General features: G+C 46.4%; 1 protein-coding gene across 1 annotated transcript in view; it reads left to right on the top strand.

The window, feature by feature from the left end:
* Positions 1-21,872, top strand: part of Flvcr2 (FLVCR choline and putative heme transporter 2) — a 59,622-nt gene that overhangs the window by 23,382 nt on the left and 14,368 nt on the right. The window contains exons 2-3 of the mRNA XM_048449222.3: positions 9,715-9,856; positions 12,765-12,905. Coding sequence (XP_048305179.1) covers positions 9,715-9,856; positions 12,765-12,905 — 283 coding nt within the window. The remainder of the gene's footprint in view (positions 1-9,714; positions 9,857-12,764; positions 12,906-21,872) is intronic.

Raw genomic sequence — 21,872 nt, 5'->3', positions numbered from 1 at the left:
TCTCTCTTATCTGCACAAATTTTACTGCTGTTCCTGTGTCTTCCTATTTAACATCAGGCCAAATGACAAATGAAAGCCAGTAGATGCAGGCCATTGTCCTCTTGAATGATCATGTGACTTTAGGAGACAAGGCAACGTAGCCAATTATTTTATTTCTTGAACAATCATTGAGTGTCTACTGCATGCCAAGCCATCTGATCACTGGAGATGCTGTGTGAACAAGAACAGGCAGGCCTCTGTACCTGTGGGGTTTACATTTAAGGGAAGGCAGATTGTCACAAGCAGATTGTCCTTGTGACGCTGCTATGTAATGGAGTTTCAAACAAAAATCTCCTAATATTTTACATACGTTTGTGATTTCATTGGGCCTCATCCATAGCTGTTTTGGTACACGTGGTCCATGGGCCTGCACAGCTCAGACAGGCCTGGATTTAGACCATAAACCAGTCAGAGGGACCAGTGGTAAAAATGTTGGGGCAAGTAAGAAGAAAGGGAGATGATTTCAGTCCTGAACATTGGGTTATGTTTGGGGGTACAGTGGCCCCTTAATAACCCCTCAAATGACAAGGTCATGTTGCTCCTGCTGCTCTCTTGTCGTATTGATGGACATGTTTGGCTAATAGGTTTAGGTTTCTTTTTCTTTCCGGTTTTCTCTCTGGGGTCATAAGGTAGAGTAGGTCAGCTTCCTAGAAGAAAGCTCTATGAGACCCACCCTTGTTATTTCTTGAGGCATGCATTCTAGAAGAGGAACTGAGTCTTGTTCATGGTAATCAGTAAAGCAGTAGCTCTAAGGTTGGTGACCGGACATTGGCATTGAAAGTTATCGCCATGCAGGTCAATATAATCACTGGGTAAAGGCACTTGCCACCAAGCCTGATAATCTGAATTCAATCTCTGATCACGGGACCCACATCGTAGAAGGAGAGAACCTCCCAAAATCGCCTTCTGATTACACACACACACACACACAGAGAGAGAGAGAGAGAGAAAGAGAGAGAGAGAGAGAGAGAATACTAAAACAAACAAACCAACCAACCAGCATTTACATTTAAAGGAAAGAGGGGGTGGGGATGGCTAAGAAAGTCTGCAGGCTAGAAAACTGGAAAGATACTCAAAATCGGCCACCACTTGGACTCTATGTCTGGCAGTTTTGCAGGCAAAGGTAACAGTTCGTCTCCTTTGGGCCAGTTTATCTGTCAAAGGGCAGGAAGTGGGCAAACACAGGATGAAGACTCTGGAGGCATCGAAGTAGAACTTTGCCCCTTTGTCTCTCTTGTCAAATGTGAAAAACCCAGAGTGAGGTTTGCATGCTGCAACCCTGGCTGGCTGGTTCCTGAAACACTCACTCTTGTCTCCTCTTCCCCAAATGAAAGGGAAGTCCTGTGAGTCTGTGTCAGCTGGTTATTGAATTCGGGGCAGGGGTGGATCTGAGGGGCATAAGTAAAACAGTGTGTGGAAAATTCTTCAGGGTGTTGTCCAGCACACAGTAGGTGCTTAGCATATATTTATTAGGTTCTCTCCTTCTTGTTTGGTGTTTTGCATCTTCTCAGTCTTTACTGAGACAGTGTCATAGCCCAGAATAACCTGGAACTAGTTATGAAGTTCCAATAACCCTGCCTCAGTTCCCCAAGCGCTGGGACACAGCCAGGCACACGCCACCACACCCAGGGCTCCCTTCCAGTCTGAATAACAGCTAACTGCTGCCGCACACAGTCTGATGGATGTGATGACCTGAGCTGGAAGTCCAGCTTCGTCACTTATTGTGAGGGGACACTGAGCAAGCGACGTCAGTAAAGGCTAGTTTCCTCAGCCGGCTTTGGAATGGGGACTAACTCAGCACCTGTCACATGATGCCATGGCTCAGTCCCCTTGTTATTATTGTCTTCTATAGGAATCAAGAACTCTGGGCTACTTTCATTTCTACAACTGCCCCCCCCCCCATTTCCCTTGCGCTCCATTTCCGGGACTCTGGAAACCCAAGAGTGGCACTGCCCTGTAAGCCACCAGCACAGTCCCAGCTCTGAGGACAAATCTGCAGACTTGGTGGGGCTCTAAGAAAGTCTGGGTTTGACCAGCCATGACCTTGTTTCCTCGGCTCTCTACACTTGAGCTCCACCCTCAGTTCCACAAACCCCTCTCATGAGTGATCTCCCATAAATCAGTGGGGCCGTTTTTGTTCACAAAGGCCTGCTACTTCCTTAATCCCAAGTTGGCCTTTTCAAAAGAAGCCAAGGGCTTGGATTTGGGGATTTCACATAGAGTCATCTGAGTAGGCTTTGCATGTGTGAACAGTGCTACCCGCCATGGCTTATTCCTCAGAGCTGCCCGCAGTCTTGGGTAGCCAGGAGCGGGTTCTCAGGTTCTCAGGGTTAAGCTGCAGTCCCATGCTCTCAGCTCTGCAGTGGGTCAGAATGCCGGTAGCCCTGCCAGCCTTCCCTTTGTGTGTGTGTATGTGGGGGGCATGGTATCCACAGACTCCGTCCCAGGACCCCATGCTACATCGCCTCCACAGGTCCAAATGTGACCTCTGTTGCATGATTTGGGCCCCTGGGCCCTCCATTATGTTCCACCTGCCCAAGTCAGTTACTCTCTAGCAGGTTTACCCAAGAGTGGCCCTGCCCTGTGAGCCACCAGCACAGTCCTAGCTCTGAGGACAAACCTGGAGACTTGGTGGGGCTCTACTTACTTACTGCTTACTCGCCAAGGGATACGACAAAGGCTTTTATTTTATTTTACATTTATTCATACGTGTGTGCAGGGGGTGTGTGGAGTGGCGGTGGTGCAAGTAAGTGTGTGTGGAAGTCAGGAAGTAACTTTCCTGTCTTCTACCATGTGAGGTCAAGGGGTTAAACTCAGGTCATTATTAGTTTTGGCAGTAAGCGCCTTTACCTGCTAAACTACCTCACCAGCCCCCATATTAATAACCCCAGGGTTCTGTGTTAGAGACTTCAGGCTCGCATTGCATCGACTTTGTGGTGTTTCAGCCAGGCACCACTATGAGGGGACAAGAAGCAGAATGTGGAAGATCACCTTCACGTAGCTGTTCACTTGAACTTGATCTTTGGTGGCGCTTTAGTGGTGGTCACTCTCTGCTTGCCTGAGAGACCAGGGCCTACCTAGCCTTTGGTCCCCAGGCACACTTGGTATGGTATTATATGGAATAGAAGTTGGGCATACTATATCTAAGCACATTTAAAATTTCATACATGTAATAGTTATTCTTATGCTTATCTATACAGTTCAGGTTTGCCTGAGCAGTTCAGTCTGTGAGCTTAGCTTCAGATTAATCTTTAGAGTATAAGACCATTGCTAATATACATCAAACTACATAGTAACACATATTTATTAGATCATTTCATTATGGGAAATGTTCTTGGGAGAGGAACATCATACTGTGTGCTTTAAGACTGCTCATATGGGGGCTGCAGAGATGCTCAGTGGTTAAGAACATTGACTACTCTTCCAGAGGACCTGGGTTCGAGTCCCAGCACACACATGGTGGCTCACAAGTTTCTAGAACTCCAGTTCTATTGTATCTGATGCCTACCTTCACTCTCTGTAGACTCTTGCACACATATGGGACCTATAAATCACACATGCTCACACACACACATAAGAAATAAATAAATTGGACTGGAGAGATGATTCAGTGGTTAAGAACAATGGCTGTTCTTCCAGAGGAGATAGCACCTACGTGGCAGCTCACAACTGTGTGTAGCTTCTGTTCCAGGGGATCCAATGCCCTCACACAGACATACAGGCAGGCAAAACACCAATGTACGTATAGAAAAAAAATTTTTAAAAAGATAAATCTAAAATAAAGATCTCTCATATGGGCTTTAAGCAATCTGAGGTATGACAGTCTTGATTGAGTCTCATTCTTTTGTGGACCTCTGATTTTAAAAAAAAAAAGACCCAGCCAAGAGGTAGTGATGCATACCATTAATCCCAGCAGAGGATTAAAGGAGGAGGCAGAGGCAGGCGGATCTCTGTGAGTTTGAGGCCAGCCTGGTCTACAAGAGCTAGTTCCAGGACGGGCTCCAAAGCTACAGAGAAACCCAGTCTCGAAAAAGCAAAACAAAACAAAACAAAAACAAAACCCATTAACCATGCTTTTTATATTTATTCATTTTTTTATCATGCATACTTCTGTGTGTATGTGTGTGTGTGTTCATGCACATGAGTGCCATTGTGCATATATGCAGGTCAAAGAACAGTTTACAGAAGTCAGTCAATTCTCTCCTTCATCCATATGGGTCCTAGGGGTTGAATTCAACTGGAACTCGGGTTCTCAGGTTTGATGGCAAGAACCCTTATTTGCTGAGATGTTTGCTAGCTCAGATATGCCTTTCAAAATAGCAAATGATCTCCAAGAACCTTTTCTAGATTTTTGGTTTCTGTGGTGCCCAGATTACGATCCCCAGAGAGAGACCCCCGGAGAGGCCCAGACTGTAATAAACAAGGTTTATTTAGCATAATACAAACATGTTTGGAACTCATTTCTAACCCCCATGCAGTGAGGTAGAGAGGAGTTGAGCTCCCTCTGCCGGGTTAGTCTTTTAAAGGTGTAGCTACAAAGAGGCTTTTTGAAACTGTTTTGGCACGGGTGCGAGGTCTTTTGCTCTATCTCATCCTGCTGTGTCAGCTAGTTTTTTTTTTGTTTTTAGAGCAAGGCCACCCTGTTTTTGAGTCAGGCCATCTTTATCAGCCTGTATTAGGTGGCCGGGCATAATTTCTGGGTGGGAGCGGGGAAGGCCACTATCTTCCTGGGAAAACATTTTGCTAGAAACTTTCTTCTTGCCCTTTCAGAATAAGGGGTGAGGGTCTTACAGTTTCCAAACCCATCTTTTCAGTAGTCTGGGACACATGGACAAACTGGCTCTGGAAGTGGAATCCTCCCAAGAAGCCTTAACTACCGCTCATTTGTTCACTGACACCTGTTTATCAAGGAAACATGGAGCCTGCTCACTAGGCACCAGCCCATAAATGTCAGGAAGATGGCGGAAGTCAAAGGCTCAGAAAAGGTTATGGCAAGGAGATCATGCTTGCCTGGGGAAATCACTGTAAAGAGACTGCCCTTGAAATGGCATTGGACTAATACGGGAATTTTCAAAAAAGGGGCAAACCATAGGGTTGGCGTTATGATTTGCCCTACCTGGATAAGAGGATTATGGGATCAGTAGTGACATGGGACAAGACGAGACTGGGAAGTCACTGGAAGTGGCAAGAAAAGCCCAGAGCTGCATGCCGGGGGGGGGGGGGGGGGGGGGGAGGAGGTAAATGCTGGATTGATTTCCTTTCTTCTTCTGGGTGGGGGTGGGTGCAGTTCCTTGAATACTTCAGAGCAGGGCAGTGTGGCCAGCAAGCTTTGAAAACTGTGAGCACTGACAGGCTGACTGAAGGCGAGACTGCAGTTGCCTGGAAGGCAGATAGAAAGGGGGAAGGAAGGATTTGAAGGAAACTGTGAGAGACTGAAGGAATTTGGGAAAGAGCACACAGGAGGAGCGGGAGGGGAAGGTGGTAGAGAGCCAGGGGAGGACGGTGGTAGGGGAACATTTACTAAGCCAGGCTTGTGTGTGAGTCCACCGGGTCCACTGCCTGAGCCCACTGAGGCTGAGAAGTAGAAGAACAGGAACTGCAGATAAGGAGTGAGCCCAACCCAGTGAGTTGTCTTTTTCGAGGAGGAGGAAACTGGTACTAAGAATGAGTTCACTACAGACATTGGAAATCAAGTAACTGATGGAGCTGGGATTGAACGGAGACTTTTGGCCCCAGAGCAAACTGTCCCTTTGCTACCGTGAAGTGTGTTATGTTATGTGCAGCGTCTGCAGAGGTAGAAAGCAGGAAAGGTGAAGATTTTGTTGAGAAGATAGCACAGCAGGGCATGAGCCCCTCAAGGAGCAAAGCAAGCCTAGATTAAATTGCAGGAGACCAGATGACCCCGAGGGCTTTCCTACAGGGAGAGGTGCTGACCTAGTGGAGGGACACTTGTGACTCAGCAATAGAGAACTAGTTTCTGGGAACTCTGAAGCTCCGAGGAATGCATTTAGCTCATCCTAGAGACTGTGTCCAGGGAAAGGAATCAGCTCGCTGGGGCTCAGGCCTAGGGCTTGGAGAGAGTTTATCTTTCTAGGAATAGCCCAGGATGCCTGGGAGATGTGTGGCCAACGGAGACATGAGTTTCTGTCAGTAATTCTCTATTGGGGTTCTTGTCTCTTTTTTTCTTTTTTAATTAACACAATATTTTTATTGATTCTTTTGAAATTTTATACTGTGCACCCCATCATACTCACTTCCCAGTCATTTCATGTCTGCTCCCACCTTGTCTCGTCTCTTGATGGAGAAGAACAGAGTTTGTCTTGCCTTACAGCTTGTGTCGGGAAGATGAAATGCCCAGGACCTTAAGTCAATGCTCAGAGGGGATCCAGCCATTCCCTGTTCTTTGTGGACCCAGACCCTCATTACGGTGTGGGTCCAAAGTTCCCTGACCCCGTGACCCATCAAGCCCGGGAAGAACAGCACTGTGCTAGGGTTCTGATTGAACTGTGACTCACACAGGGATTTGCTGATCCAGATTACATGGATGGGGATGAGACAGAGGTTCTATGGCCTCAGAGATTGACATAGCATATGTTGCATTTCATAATAAATTAGGTGAATTTGGTGGGAGGCAGTGCTCAGGATGGACCCAAGGCCTTCCTCATCTCAGGCAAACACTGCTACCAAGCTACCTGCCAGTGTTGATGGTTTGCTGACTTTATCTTTGCTTCTCTAATGCATGAGCCAAGAGTACAAGTGGCAGAGTCTGCAACTCACATGTTGACAGAGGTGTCTGCCCCACCCGGTCCTACAGTCATTCAGTCCCAAAGAAACACACAGAGGTCTGCATTAATTATAAACTGCTTGGCCTAGTAGCTCGGGCTTCTTATTAACTCTTTTAAGTTATATTAGTTCATAATTCTTGTGCATGTTAGCCACGTGGCTTGGCACCTTTTCGGTGAGGCAGTTACATCTTGCTTGCTCTGTGTCTGGGTGATGACTGCAGACTGACTCTTTCTCTTCCCAGAATTCTCGTTGCCCCACCTCTACTTCCTGCCTAGCTACTGGCCAATCAGCGTTTTATTGAAATACAATTGACAGGGTACAGATCATTGTCCCACAGTGCTCAAAAACCTCAGGTCACACAGACATGTTTTTAACTATGCCCTGGAAATAGCCCTGACATTACCAAAGCATGGTGATGTCTTCCTTGAGGTTACAGAAAGGACACGCAGAAAGACTTGACTTTCATTTCCTATATTCTGCCTCTCCAGCCTTTTGTTTGTCACATGTTTTTTTTTAAACCATGCTTTTTACATTTATTTGTTTGTTTAGCATGTGTACCTGTGTGTGTGTGTGTGTGTGTGTGTGTGTGTGTGTGTGAGAGAGAGAGAGAGAGAGAGAGAGAGAGAGAGAGAAAAGAGGTCACCAGATTTAACCACTAGTTGCAAGTGGTTGTGAGTCCCCCAATATGTGCACTGGTAACAGAACTTGGGTCCTTTGAAAGAACCTCAAGTGTTCTCAACAGCTGTGATTCCAGTCCCTTCAAGCAGCCTTCTGCATACTCCAGAGCTAGGAACCACCGGGGGCCATTTGATGGACAGTAACGCACAAAGGAAGCACAGGAAGTAAGTGGAGGCTCACTTGACAGCGGAAGGGTGTGACAGTGAGGAGGAAGATCAAACTGTCTGCCTGCCACTCCTTTCAGTACCACGGAGCACACGGGCTTTGAATCCAGGGATTGAGTTTTGTCGGTCCAGTCGACCTCCGCTCGTGGAGCGGGAAGCCTGCCCTAGTCAATGAACTCTCTCCAGTTTCTGCCTTGGTGTTATGTGACCTGGACCAGCAGGCTGTTCTTCAGTGACAGATTCCGGAGGGGGAGGGCCAGCGAGGAGAAAAAATGAAGAAGATAGGAAAATTGGAGTCAGAAAGTCTTTCATGAGTTGATGGCTCAAGATCAGCAAGTTTATTAAGAAGATGACATCTTATATACTGTTTCCAGGACAAATGGGACAGAACCATCAGGTGCTGTCAAGCTATCATACAACAGAACGGACTCAGCTGCAAGCTGAACTGATGTTGCACAAGGGGAACACAGGCCACCACAGACTGGGCGCTCAGGGACCTTGGAGCTGATAACCACAGGCCTTCAAACAGGCAAAGGAGGCTCCCAGAATCCAAAACTGCAGCTGCCCCAAGTCTCTGGCCTTGCCAAGCACGTTCCTGGTTTTAGCAAGAAACTATGTTCCTTCTCCATACACCTGGGCCTCAGGGAAAGTCCTGGATTGCCCTGACTCCCCACAATTAATGATGGCAGAAGGACTTTTGGGAGTTGTATGTTAGTTACTGCTGATTCACAGTGTTTCTGACCTCAGGAACACCCAAGTTATCTTATCTGCTAGGTCCTGGGAGTTTTGCACTCCAACACCAGCGTGAGATATTTTAACTTGTGTCTGAGTGTATGTACGCATGTGTGTGTGTGCGTGGGTGGGTGAGTAACCATTTTGCAGCTGTTTGTGACCTCATGTTACAGAAACTTTGAATGTTGCTAAGTTATTACACAATGAACCGAAGCATTCATGCTTATAAATGGGCTGACATCTTCCAGCTCTCACTGAAGGCAAGTTCTGTGGCTAAAGGTTATATAAGCTTTTCAACTGAGCTCTAAGAACTGGGCTAGCAGATTCAATGAAATTGATTTCAATAGCACAAGAGAAAAGAAAATCAACATTATATTACTGTACCCCAGAGTTGGAGCTATGGGAACCATTATTGATTAGTTTGCATTTGAGAGAGCCAGCCTGCCATGTGATTTCTTTCCCCATAGTTTTTGAGTCAGAAGTGTGTATGAGTCAAATTGTCAACCGAAAGAATCTTGATGGGGGAAATAATTCTGATTTTTGTGTGAGCAGAAACTGGAAGCTGGGAATTAAATTGCTTTGTGCATGTGTGTGTGTGAGCGTGTACAGTATGTGTACATGCTCGTGAGGATGTGTGCACTTGTTGACATGAGGTTGACTGTTGTGGGTCACCTGGGTGAAATGCTTTGCTGTGATTGGTGTAATGAGAAGCTGAACAGACAATAGCTAGGCAGGAGGTATAAGTAGGATTTCTGGGGACAGAGAGGACTCTGGGAAGAAGAAGGTGGAGTCACCAGCCAGACATGAGGAAGCAGCATGGGCAGTACAGAGAGGTGAGGTAACAAACCACATGACAGTATGTAGATTAAAATAAATGGGTTAATTTAAGTTATAAGAGCTATTGAGACAAGCCTAAGCTAAGGCTGAGCTTTCATAGTTAATAATAAGTCTCTGTGTCGTTATTTGTGAGCTGGCGGCCCAAAGAAAAATCCGACTACAGTTTACACTGCTTGTCTTTCTCCATTGCTTTGACTTTTGAGACAGGAGTTCATTGATTCTGCTAGGCTGGCTGGCCAGTGAGCTCCAGGGATCTGTCTGGCTCGGTCCTCCCAATGCTGGGGTGGCAGCCACACCCAGTTTTTAATGTAGGTGCTAGGTGTGTGGGCTCAGGCCCTCATGCTTGCCTGCCAGGACCTTACTGAGTGAGCTATCTCCTCATCCTGAGAAATTATGTTTCCTAATAGCAACCTCTAAATTTGTCTCTTAGCTCGTGGCCATTTGATAACTGACTGACTGATGTATCTGTCTTCTCTAGCTTGGAATTGCAATTGGGTTTTTGGTCCCTCCTGTTCTGGTACCCAACATCAAAGACCAGGAGAAGCTCGCCTACCACATCAGCATCATGTTCTACATAATAGGAGGTGTGGCCACTTTGCTCTTCATCCTTGTCATCATCGGTAAGATCCCTAGTAGGCTGCTGGTGGGGCAGTTACATCAACTCTGGTGGCACCCTTTGAACATGGTCCCAAATACCACAAATACTTAGAGCTACTGGAGTTTGGGATTCTTTTTTTTTAATATTTATTTATTTATTATGTATACAATATTCTGTCTGTGTGTCTGCCTGCAGGCCAGAAGAGGATATCAGACAGATCGCATTTTAGATGGTTGTGAGCCACCATGTGGTTGCTGGGAATTGAACTCAGAACCTTTGGGAAAGCAGGCAATGCTCTTAACCACTGAGCCATCTCTCCAGCCCCGGAGCTTGGGCTTCTTACAGTCTTCAGATGTTGTAGCCTGAGGAATTGTCCCCAATATAGTGCTAACTGGTGCTATGTTCTCTGTTAGTGGCCTAGGAAAGGTTTAATTGTAGCTGACCAGTCTCCATTCCCACCTCACCAGGAGAATTAGGTAGACTGTTGTCACCTTAGGGAGACTCTCCAGTGTCATAGGCATTATGTGAAGAATGCCTGGTTTCATCTAGTTCCCAGCCACCCAACAAATGAGGTGTCTTGTAGGGCCTCTTCAACGAGGAAACTAAGACTAAATTATAAATTATAATAATAAATTATAAACAGAAATTGCTCCACAAACACTAATAATCTAAGGTTAACCTGAGAATACTTGGGTACCAAATTTCTTCATCATATTACTGGTTATAAAAGTAGTATATGCACCGTGGGAAAAATCTAAAGATAAGACTCTAGAGAAAGGAATGACTTCTGGGTGGTGAAGGTGTATGCCTTTAATCCCAGCACTTGGGAGGCAGAGGCAGGTGGATCTCAGTGAATTCAAGGCCAGCCTTATCTACAAAGTGAGTTCCAGGGCAGTCAGGATTATTCAGAGAAACCGTACCTCAAAACAAAACAAACAAACAAACAAACAAAAAAGACCCCCCCCAAAAAAGAAACAAAAAAAAAGAAAGAAAGAAGGGAAAGAAAAAAGAAAAGAATGATTATTAATTTATCCTTGAACAACTTCATCCCAACAAGGAAACTCAGGTAACTGCTATTAACATTTTACACAGACGTTCAGTTACTCATCCAAGTATTTGATTATTTCTGTCCCCTGGCTGGCCCCTGTGATCCTTGTACTCTGGAGGCTGAGGCAGAGGCAGGAGGATGACTAATTCAAGGACAGCCTATGCTGCCTAGGAAGATACAGTCTCAAAGAAAATAAGCAAGCAAAACAGCAACAAAAAAAGTGAACAAAAAAGTAAAAGAGAAACACTGTTTTCATGTAGGTGACATTCCTGGGATAAATTCAGAGACATCCAGGTAGACTTTTCTTCCCTCTTAATCACCCGCCTAAAGGTTACCCTATGCCCTCGGCTCTGAAGTCCTATCTCAGGTATTAAAGGGTCATCCTTGTGTGCATGCGGGCTCACCTGCAGAGTCAGGTGGTTAAAGGCCAGTCCCCTACCACCATTCCCTACATCATTTCATTCCAGGTAACTCAGACAGAGGGCAGTGATTCCCTAGGGCTAGCAGCAGGGAGCTATGAGTGGAAGCTGGGAAGAATGAACCAGCCCAGGGCCTCCTGATTCCACTCAAGTTTGAAATTGTAATGTGCCTGCCTTCAAATGCTTGTGTTCATAGCCAGCGAGGGCCTGGATCTTTGCAACCGCAAACTTAAGCGGTAGGACATGGCTGTGTTTGGGTATTTAATGAGATCGTAATTGAATAGTAGTTGACTTTAATGAGATAGCAGTTGACTGAGTGAAGGATGCAAAACAATGGGTCCTGGTTCATGGTTGCCGAATCCTTGAGCCAACACCCAGTGCCTTGGAGCTAAATCCCCTTCTTGCATTTCTTTCTTCAGGTGGAAGGGAAGCTGAGCAGCCGAGACAATGGAGGGCACATACCAGTGGGAGAATTTATCCAGAACTATTATTGGAGAAGGAAGAGGCAGGGCTCTGAAGTCAAAGCTGGCGTGGTTGGGGGTGGGGGTCCTTTGTTCTGCTTGGAGAGCCAATCTCATTTCCAGAACTTCCTCTGGAGGCAGACTGCTCACCTTCCAGCAGGAGTCTCTTGGGACTTGCCAGAGGCCATGGAGTACTTGCTCCACGTTTCCGTGGAGAAAACAATTTAGTCAAATAACTAGCTAAACACACTGTCCTGCAGAGAGCCAAATGGTAGTCCGTGGAGTCCAATCACACGGGCTGTGTGGAATTCGACTCTAAATGGACTAGTTTCCACAGAAGAGTGATCACTCCTAGATCTCGCTTCTTTCATAAGACACGCCTGATTCCGCATTGGCGAAACTAGGAATACACTCAGTTTTTGCTACTGTAATTTTCTTTGACTCAGGGAACAGCTTTTGACTGCCATGTTCCAGACTTTGACTCTGTAGTCACACAGCCCATCCCCCCCCACCCTGGAAGGAAGGCTGGAGCTCAGTCATTCACAGGGTTCACTAACCTTCCAAAGTTTAGCTTTCTCTTCTTTTCGCCCTCCCCACCTTTTTGTTATGTTATTTGCCAGTTATTGTGGGCTGCCTTGATCTTTGAACACTGCTTTGGAGGCTCAATGAGACAATTAAAGAGAAGGCAATAAAACAATAGCAGTGCTGGAGAAGATGGCTCAGAGATAAAGTGCTTGCCTCCTACGCTCAGGGCCCTAGTCCCACCTCCTCTAACTGCAAAAGAGGAAAAAGAGAAAGCAATGAAAGGGCTCCATGGCGAAGCCTCAGACAGTGAGAAACTACTTTAGAAGAGGGATCGGGAAGATTTCTCTGGAAACCGTTATCTCCTTTACAGTTTCAGCCCCTCCCGAGATGATGGAGCCAGCTCGTGTCTTTGTGGAGCTGGTACTGCTGAGATGGGAGCACAGGAATTTCCCCTCATCTCTCTTACTTTCCTTGCAGTATTCAAGGAGAAGCCCAAGTATCCTCCCAGCAGGGCCCAGTCCCTGAGCTATGCCTTGGCGTCCACTGATGCTTCGTACTTAAGTTCCATCGTCCGGCTCTTCAAAAACCTCAACTTCGTGCTGCTGGTCATCACCTACGGTAAGGAGCACAGGTGTCCAGGAGTGCCCAGAGCTAGCCTGGTGTGTCAGTGTTTCTCCCTCTTTCCAAGTCCCAAATGTGCATGTAAAGCTAGGGTTGACCTTGGGGCCTCTGCAGACGTTGTAAAGTCCACCTCAGGAAAACCATTCCTTTCCACACAGGTCTGACAAATGCTTGTGGACCTCCGCATCCTATCTCTACTGCAGTTGCGAATGTTTCTCCCTCTTTAACATCTTAATACTTAGGATTTAACATAAAATGTCTCCATTCAGCTCCCCACTACACTGAATTCAGCGAGTGGATTGCTGCCTTTTCGTGTATAATTCCTTCACGATAAGCACTGCATACTCCAGGGGTAATGGGCGGATGAGTGAACGGGTGAATGAATGAAGCTGAAAATTACTACTGCTCCCCAGGTGTGGTGGCGCACATCTTTAATCCCAGTAACTCAGGAGGCAGAGGCAGACAGATCTCTGAGTCCAAGGCCAGCCTGATCTACAGGGTGAGTTTCAGGACAGCCAGGGCTACGCAGAGAAACCCTGTCTGGAAAAATGAAACAAAGAACAAGGCCATAGCATTTAAAATACCCATCCTTTAGATAGATACTGGCTGTGAATGGGCACTCTTAGTTCAAGAAGTTGTAAGTCCACCCAAGTGCACTGCCTCACAGCCTACACTTGACTATTTAACAAATGAATAAAAGTAAAAGTAAATCAAGTGTGCAACACGCGCAATAACGTGTTGAAACATGTGTGAAACAAAGACGTGAAGTTGGTTTGACGAGACAAACTACAGTGATAGTCTTGGCCAGCCATGACTTCATGTTTTCCACGGGTGCACAAGCTATTGTTTCAGAACACTGCCACCATCAGATCTGAGTTAATCCCTACTGTTTTAGGGTTCCTATTGCTGTGAAGAGACACCATGACCCACGACAGCTCTTACAAAGAAAAATATTTACTTGGGGCTGGCTTATAGTTTATCAGAGGTTTAGTCCATTAGCTTTATGGTGGGAAGCAAAGCAGCAGACAGGCAGACATGGTGCTGGAAAGGTAGCTGAGAGTTCTACATCCTGACTTGCAGGCAACAGGAAGTGAACTGTTTACCACACTGGGTATAGCTTGAGCATATATGAGAACTCAAAGCCTGCCCCTACAGTGACACCCTTCTTTTAACAAGGCCACACCTCCTAATAGTGCCACTTCCTATGGGGCAAGCATTCAAACACAAGTCTATGGAGGCTTTAACTATTCAAACCATCATACCATGTGAGGTCAATACTATAATTATCTTTACCTAACAGAGCAAGAATCTGAAACTCAGAGAGGCTAGGCATTTAGACTAAGGTCATACACTACAAGTGGCAGAACCAGATTCAGAAACAAGTTTGTTAAACTTGAAAGCCTGCATCTTCTCTCGTGTTACATAACCCAGGCTTTGGACAAAGTCTTACAGTACTCCTCCTGTGTCAGCTTCCTCAGTAGCTGGTACTACAGGCGTGTGCCATCACAGCCAACTCCAAAGCCAGCATTTGCTGGCGTATTCCATAGTTGCCCATGTAGTTCCTTCCAGAGCTGTGCTTAAAATTGCCTGCCCGGAAGGCTGGAGAGATGACTCAGCCGAAGAGCGTTGACCGGGTTCAATTCCCAGCCCCCACATGGTGGCTCCCAACTTTCTGTAACTCCAGTCCTAGGTGATCTGACTCCCTCTTCTGGCCTCCCCGGCACTAGACATCTATGTGGTGCAGATGGACTCACAGACAAAACATCCATACACATAAAACAATAAATAAATTAAACAACAACAGCAGATTAGGTTCATCAGTGCCCTTTAGCTCAGAACCCTCATCTGTTGAGGTACTAGGCAGAGACTGTTATCCTTACAGAGAAGTAGTATGTCTCTTAGCCATACACCAAAGCTCTCCTCCAGCAGAGCTCTAGAGGCCCCCGTTAGCCTCTGGAATCTGGTCCGCCATCCCTCATTTCCTTCAGTTTCTCGGTTCTAGGCCTGCCTCTGCATTTATCCACAGAGACATCTCCAACCTCTCCACATGTCCAACTAAAGCAGCTGCATTCTGCTCGTCATGGGCAGTATACCAGCCTACGGGACCAAGCCCTTGGTGAGGAGATGTCTGAGGACTGTTAGGTCTTAGACACATAGTGAAACCCGACGCCTCTGGGTTCCCTTCCAGGCTCAGGATTCTGTAACTCCGAGACCTTTTACTTTTCACCCTGTCTTGAGCACAACCCTCTGACTGCTGTGAATGTGACTGCATCTGACAGCTGGGTGTTTGAGGTCTACCTTCCGGCTCTGGGGTAGACAAGTGTTTAAGTGCTCTCTGTGGCTGAAGATGATGTTAGTGGTACCTGCTGGGCGAGGATGCATTGTAGAGTTGTGGTCCTCAGTGCTGGAGGCTGTGGGTGGCAGTGTGACTCTGGGTCACACTGTGGGGTGCAAAGCACCTCCTCCTTGTCTCTCCTATGGCTGGTAGCTTGTATTTCTGTACCTTAGTTGGAATTACAAGTTTTAATTCTATACTACTGGACCCTCTAGGTACTCTTCCTCATCTGTTTGGTTAAATGATAAATGCAGGCAACAAGGAAAACACTTTTATGATTTTATTTTATCATTTAGGGCAGGGTCTTGTGAATCCCAGACTGGCCTAGAATGACTGAGGCTGACCTTGAACTTGTGGTTCTCCTGCCACTACAAACTGAATGTTGGGATTACAGACATATGCCACCATGTCTGTTTTATGTGGTGATAGTGTTATGGCGGTTGGACGCTTAAAAGAAATCCCACACTATCTCAGAATCAAGAAATAGATAGTCATTTATTAAGGGGTAAACTCACAAATCAGAATCTTCCACTTTACTGGTTGAATCACGCGATCCAAAAGAGCAGCCGTTGAGAACGGAGCAAGGGGACCGAGAGGCAAGAAGGGGCGCATGCAGGTTTGGCTTCCCTGTAAATAGTATAAGAGGCTATGCCCCAATAGACGGATAAATACAAGCTGTAATACTTCCTACAGCATGATGGGGATCAGTTCTAGGACTCAGTTCACAGTAGGCAAGCACTCTGACAACCGAGCTACATTGTCAGCCCAAGAGAAGGACTCTTATGCATTGATAAGGATTTTGGGAAATCTGCCTGTCTAAAAGGTAGATAAGCACTGAGAGAACCGGCAAAAATGTCACTACCACCACCCCAGGACTGCTAATAGCTCTTGTCACATTATAGGTGGTAGGCAGTCAAGAAAATGGCTGAGCAGGGCAGTGGTGGAACATGCCTTTAATCCCAGCACTTAAGAGACAGAGGCTTTTGGATCTTGAGGCCAGCCTTGGACGCTCAGATCTCTGAGTTCAAGGCCGGCCTGATCTACAAAGTGAGTTCCAAGACAGCCAGGGCTACGCAGAGCAACCCTGTCTTAAAAAACAAAACAAAACAAAACAAAACAGGAAAACGAAACAACCAAAAAGGACGAGTAGCAGGAGGAACAGTGGGTTTGTCACCAAAACATGACAACAATCGTGAAGTTTCAGAAATCTGCTAACGTCTTCCACACCCTAACAGCTGCCCTGTTGGAAGGTGGATGCTTTCCCAGTCTAGTTCCACACCTGCCTGCAGCTGTGTGCTAGACCACGGTCCCAGGTGTCTAACATCTGGTCGGGCAGGCTCTGTTTGAGATTCCCTTTCCCTTGGGGTTCTCAAGTGTCTTACCCTTCTTCTACCCTGTGGGAAGGACCGAGAGAGGGATCTCAGAGTGCCGATAAGATCCTAGCTTACAGGGAGCTTAGCGATGTCCAGTGATGCCTGTGTATGCAAATGTCATCATGAAATCCAATACTTGGTATGCGATTGATTTTCTTAATTTAAAAAAAAAATTGATGGAGCTGGAGAGGTGTCTCAGCGGTTAAGAATACTTGTTGCTCTCGCAGGGGACCTGGGTTTGGCTTCCAGCTCCCATGTGGTGGCTCATAACCATCCATAACTCCAGTTCCAGGGGATTCAATGCCCTCTTCAGATCTCTGAGGGTACCTGGCATGTATATGGTGCACATTCATACATGCAGGCAAAACGTGTACATACATAAAAATAATTTTGGTTTTGAGACAGGGTTTCTCTGTGTAGCCCTGGCTGTTCTGGAACTTGCTCAGTAGACCTGTTGGCTTTGAACTCAGAGATCCACCTGCCTTTGCCTCCCGAGAGCTGGGATTAATAGCGTGTACTATTATGCCCAGCTAAAATACATCTTACAAAAGAAGAAGAGGAGGAGGAGTGGGTGTCATGTGCATGCCTCTAATTCCAGTACTCTTTTTAAAAATAAAACTTTTAAAGATTTAGTTACTTTTATCTTATAAATATGCATGCTTTGCCTGAATGGATGCATGTACACCGCATGCACGCCTGCTGAATTCTCTGCGGTTAAGAACAACTGTGGGAATGAGTCTGAAAGGAATATTGGGGCTCTGGCCCCTTCCTGTCTTTTTTAGCTTCCTGTCTGTCAGGAGCTGAGACGATTTGATCCACTACAGATTCCCCGCTATGATGGGCACTGCCTGCCACAGGCCCAAAACAATGAAACTTTGAACCAAAAAGAAACCTTTCTCTCCTAAAAGTTAATTATCCCAGTGCCTTTAATGAGGTTATTATTATTATTATTATTATTATTATTATTATTGCTGTGAAGAGACACTATGACCATGGCAATTCTTATAAATGAAAACATTTACTTGGGGTGGTGGCTTACAGTTTCAGAGGTTCAGACCATTATCATCATGGCGGTGTGCGGCACACAGGTACTGGAGAGGTATTCTAAATCTTGCAGGCGACAAGAAGCTGACAGAGACACACTGGGTGGTATCCTGAGATTAGAAAACCTCAAAGCCCACCCCTACAGTGACACACTTCCTCTAACAAGGCCATACCCACTCCAACAAAGCCACACCTCCTAATAGTGCCACTACCTATATGATTATGGGGGCCAATTACATCCAAACTGCAATGCCTAGGCATTTGTCACAGTGCTACAAAGCCAGTTAGCACAGCGGGCTTCCCCACGGATAGAATCCATTGGCATACTTGATTAAGTGTTTTGTTTTCCGTGTTTCTGGAAACTCAGATTCAGGCAGCATAGGCGAAGGCCTGCCTTTCATAAACACTCTGGGCAATTCTGACTTGCAGCAGATTTGGGAATTTCTGAAGTAGCTATGAGAAGGGTGGATCTTGTGATCCTGGGGCTCTTCTTTCATGTGAGCCCCACCACTTGGGAATCTTTGTCTGTCTTTCATCCTTTTTATTCCTGAACCCAAACTTGCTTTGTAGACCAGGCTGGCCTTGAACTCAGTGAACTGCCTGCCTCTGCCTCCCAAGTGCTGGGATTAAAGGACTGTGCCATCACTGCTTGGCTTCATTTTTGGACTTTTAAGTGGTTCCTGAAATAGTTTTTTGGGGAAAACACACTAGCTTCAACAAAGTTAGGAGACTCCCGGTGATACCTGTCCCATCTGCCCACCTCCTCAGGGACGTCACATCTATCTCCCAGCGATGTGACTGTCAGCATGGCAGGCTCCCAGAGTAGTCACACTGCCTCTGCACTGAACTGACTATCAGACAGTCCCCTGGATTTGCGGAGGAGGTGTCTCGCCCTCGGGCAGTGCCTGCAGTACATTCCTGCTCTTCCTGCTCTTGGGTGTGAGGTGCTCAACCCTTTGGACTGCAGAGGAGTGGATTTATGTTGTCTGACTTGTCTGGCAGTGTTGAAGATACGGAGAAGCACGTCTAAAGACTGGCTCAGCAAGCCACACATCAGCTGCTACCTCCTCTGGGGCGAGTGTGTAGACCACAGGAAAGACAGACAGCCTTCTGGAGTTCTCGGCTCCCTGCCCTTCTCCACCTTCACCCGGGCTGTCCAGCAGGGTGCGGGGAGAGGCTATTCGTCAGCCACTCTCTAACCGAGTCAGTATTTCCATTTTCAACAGGGAAAGAATTGGTGTGATCACACACAGATTGCGGGGGCTCATTCCCAGAGCCCCAGAAGCAATGGGTCTGGGGTGGAGTTGGACATGTGCCAATAGGTTACATATGGTCACTAACTTACCCACTGATTCCCCAGCTCAGCCAGGGTACCTAGGACTCTGCCCTCACAAAAGTATGAATATCGAGGTGGGTGTTTTGTTGTTTTTTTTTTTTTTTCTCTTCTTCGGTTGGATAATGTGTCTCTGTTTCCTTGAATTTTGCCTACCTTGTTCATCCCAGCTAGGGATCCAAGCTGAGAACAGCTGTTCTACTTGAAGCCAAAGTTCACTTGACTTTAACAGGGTCAGGCTAGGCCAGGAGGCCACAGGATGAGCAGGAAGGGCAGGGAGATAATAGGGGGTGAAGAGAAGAGGCCAGGAGGCTGTTTTTTTTTTCTCTCTGCTCTCTCTCCCACATTCCAGGCCACCCCACTTTTCAGGACCTTATCTCCTGGTGACTCTCTTGACTCAGGAATGGAATTCTAAGTATCTGGGTGTGTGGTTGAAGTTAGTTGGGTTTGCTTTCTAGTAAGATGCCGCTTGGACGCCAACTAAACACTTTATTTGTGTGTATGTGTGCACTGTGTGCCCTGTGTGTCACTGTGCATTGGTGGAGATTAAGGACAACTTGCAAGAGTAGATTTCTCCTTCTATCATGTGGGTCCTGGAGATGGAACTTGGGTCCTCAGACATGGTGGCAGGTACCTTCACCCACGGAGCCATCTCTCTGGTCCTCTGTAGGATGTTTTCTTATGCGACAACCATTAGCCTGACAGTTGTAACTTTGTGTAACATGTGGCATTTTATTGGCCTGTGTTGTTGAGGAGGTCACACTGGGACCAGTCTTTTGCATCTGTGGAGTGACCTGCTGAGAGAGGCTGGGATGGGAAGAAACCCGCCTGCCTTAGGGACACCTTTGTTTTGAGTCATGAAACCTGATGATCAAAGTCAAGGATTCTGGAGACAGATCCAGCTTTACCCCTTAATGCCTGTGTGCTTGCAAGAGTGGGTATGAAAATTCTTATCTATTTTGCATGAGAATCTGACCTTCGCCTTGTATCTTGTTCTCCAGGGAACCTGATATAGGAAGAATGACAGCTATATTTCGGCACTGTTGCTTCTGATAAAAATGACCCGTAGTTAAAAATGGACCTGGTCATATCTGGTCCCAGGCTCTTCAGTGTGTCCTTGAGTACAGTGACTCTTCCCAGTGCTCTAGTCTTTATGGAGACCCAGGAAACTCTGACTGGAGAGTTGTGCTGCAAGCTGTGTCCTGCCTTCTGCCCTTCTCCACAAATAGAATGTGAAGTGTGCTTGTGTAGTCTTGTGAGCCATGTGCAGTTAAAGGAAAAAAAAAAAGACCCCTGGTATTTGTGCTTCTTTTTTTAAAAAACAAAACAAAACAAAACAAAACAAAAACAAAAACAAACAGGATCTTACCCAGGCTGGCGTCTTACTCAAGATCCTCCTGTCTCAGTCTCTGAGATGCTTGGATGATGTGGGATATGATTAGCGGTATGTATCCCCTCACCCAGTTTTGGGTTTGCCTTTTAACTGTGTACATTTTTCTCATCTATAGAATGGGTATGCTAACACTACTGGCTTCTAGGGAAGTTATAAAGATTGTAAGGTCCTTAGGACAGGGCTAGGACCTGTGTATGTGGTGCTGTCATCATCATCATCATCATCATCATCATCACCTTCATCATCATCTTCATCAGCGTCATTATCAGCATAGTCATCCATGAAGGAAGGCCAGGAGGCCCTTTCTCCTTTAGGAGTCCCAGTCTCAGCGGACTCACTGATTGGTTGTGTGGCTTTGGGAAAATCACCTTATTATGATCCTACCTCCTTTCCTTCCTTCCTTCCCTTCTTCCCTTTTTCCTCCCTCCTTCCTTCCTGTATGCGTTTGTGTACACATATATGTGTATATGAGTGTGTTAATGTGAGTGTGTCCATGACTGCAATGCACAGAGGCCAGAAGTCAATATTAGATGTCCTCCTGTAACTGTCTACCTTTTAAAAAATACTTTCATTTATTTTTTGAAAATTTCATACATTTATGCATCTTGATCATACTATCTCCTGCCTGCCCCCAATTTCTCGTAGTATCCCTCATTCTGTCTCCCTCCCAACTCACATTTTTTTGAAGCAGACTCTCACTGAAACCTGGATCCCACAAGTTTTGCTATTCTGACTGCCGAGTGAGTACAGGATCCACTTGTCTCTGTCCTTCCCCAAAGCACTGGAGTTACAGACTCCAGAGGCCATGCCTGACTCTTTACATGTATACCAGGGATCCAAACTCAGGCCTTCGTGCCTGAGTGGCAAAACTTTACTTACCAACTGAGCCATCTCCCCAGCTCCCTATTCTCTATTTCTACCAGTAATTTCTAGGCACTCCATTGTCTGTCGAATAAACTGAAGAAGAAAGACACCAACTAAATGCTCGTTCGGGTGTCGTTTAGTTCACATAGTAGACGTGGGTGACCCCGAATCGGAGGAGTGGAGGAATGGAGAGAGGAGAGCAATAGCCAGGAGGTGGAATGGTAACAGAGATGCAAGGTCTGGATGCTCAGAGAGGGAGTAGTCACCAGGAGAGGGTGGAGGGTGTCTGCTGCTTCTTTGAACCCCCATAGGTCTGGACAAAGCTGAAAGGAGGAACATAAACGGTTCTGACCTGGAGTGGTCTACACAGAGTCATTTCTAGGGCAGGCTAAAGGGATTGTGGTACAATGGCGTGTGGGAAAAAAAAGAGGCTATGATAGTTAATTTGAGTCGTTTTCAGAAGAGTTAGAAAGTCACCTCATATTTCCCTGTTTTTTCCCCCTCTGAGGACACCAGAGTGGAAGCAGGGTTGTAGACCTCCCTGAGGTCTGCGGGGAGGAGGGAGAAGTTAGCCTACAGTCTGAGAGATGGCCCAGACTAATGCGTTTCACCCTGCCTCCTT

This window comes from Myodes glareolus, chromosome 11 (assembly GCF_982192425.1).
Source record: "Myodes glareolus chromosome 11, mMyoGla1.1, whole genome shotgun sequence".
NCBI classification, from domain to species: domain Eukaryota; kingdom Metazoa; phylum Chordata; class Mammalia; order Rodentia; family Cricetidae; genus Myodes; species Myodes glareolus.
This window is presented reverse-complemented; position numbering and strand designations above follow the sequence as displayed.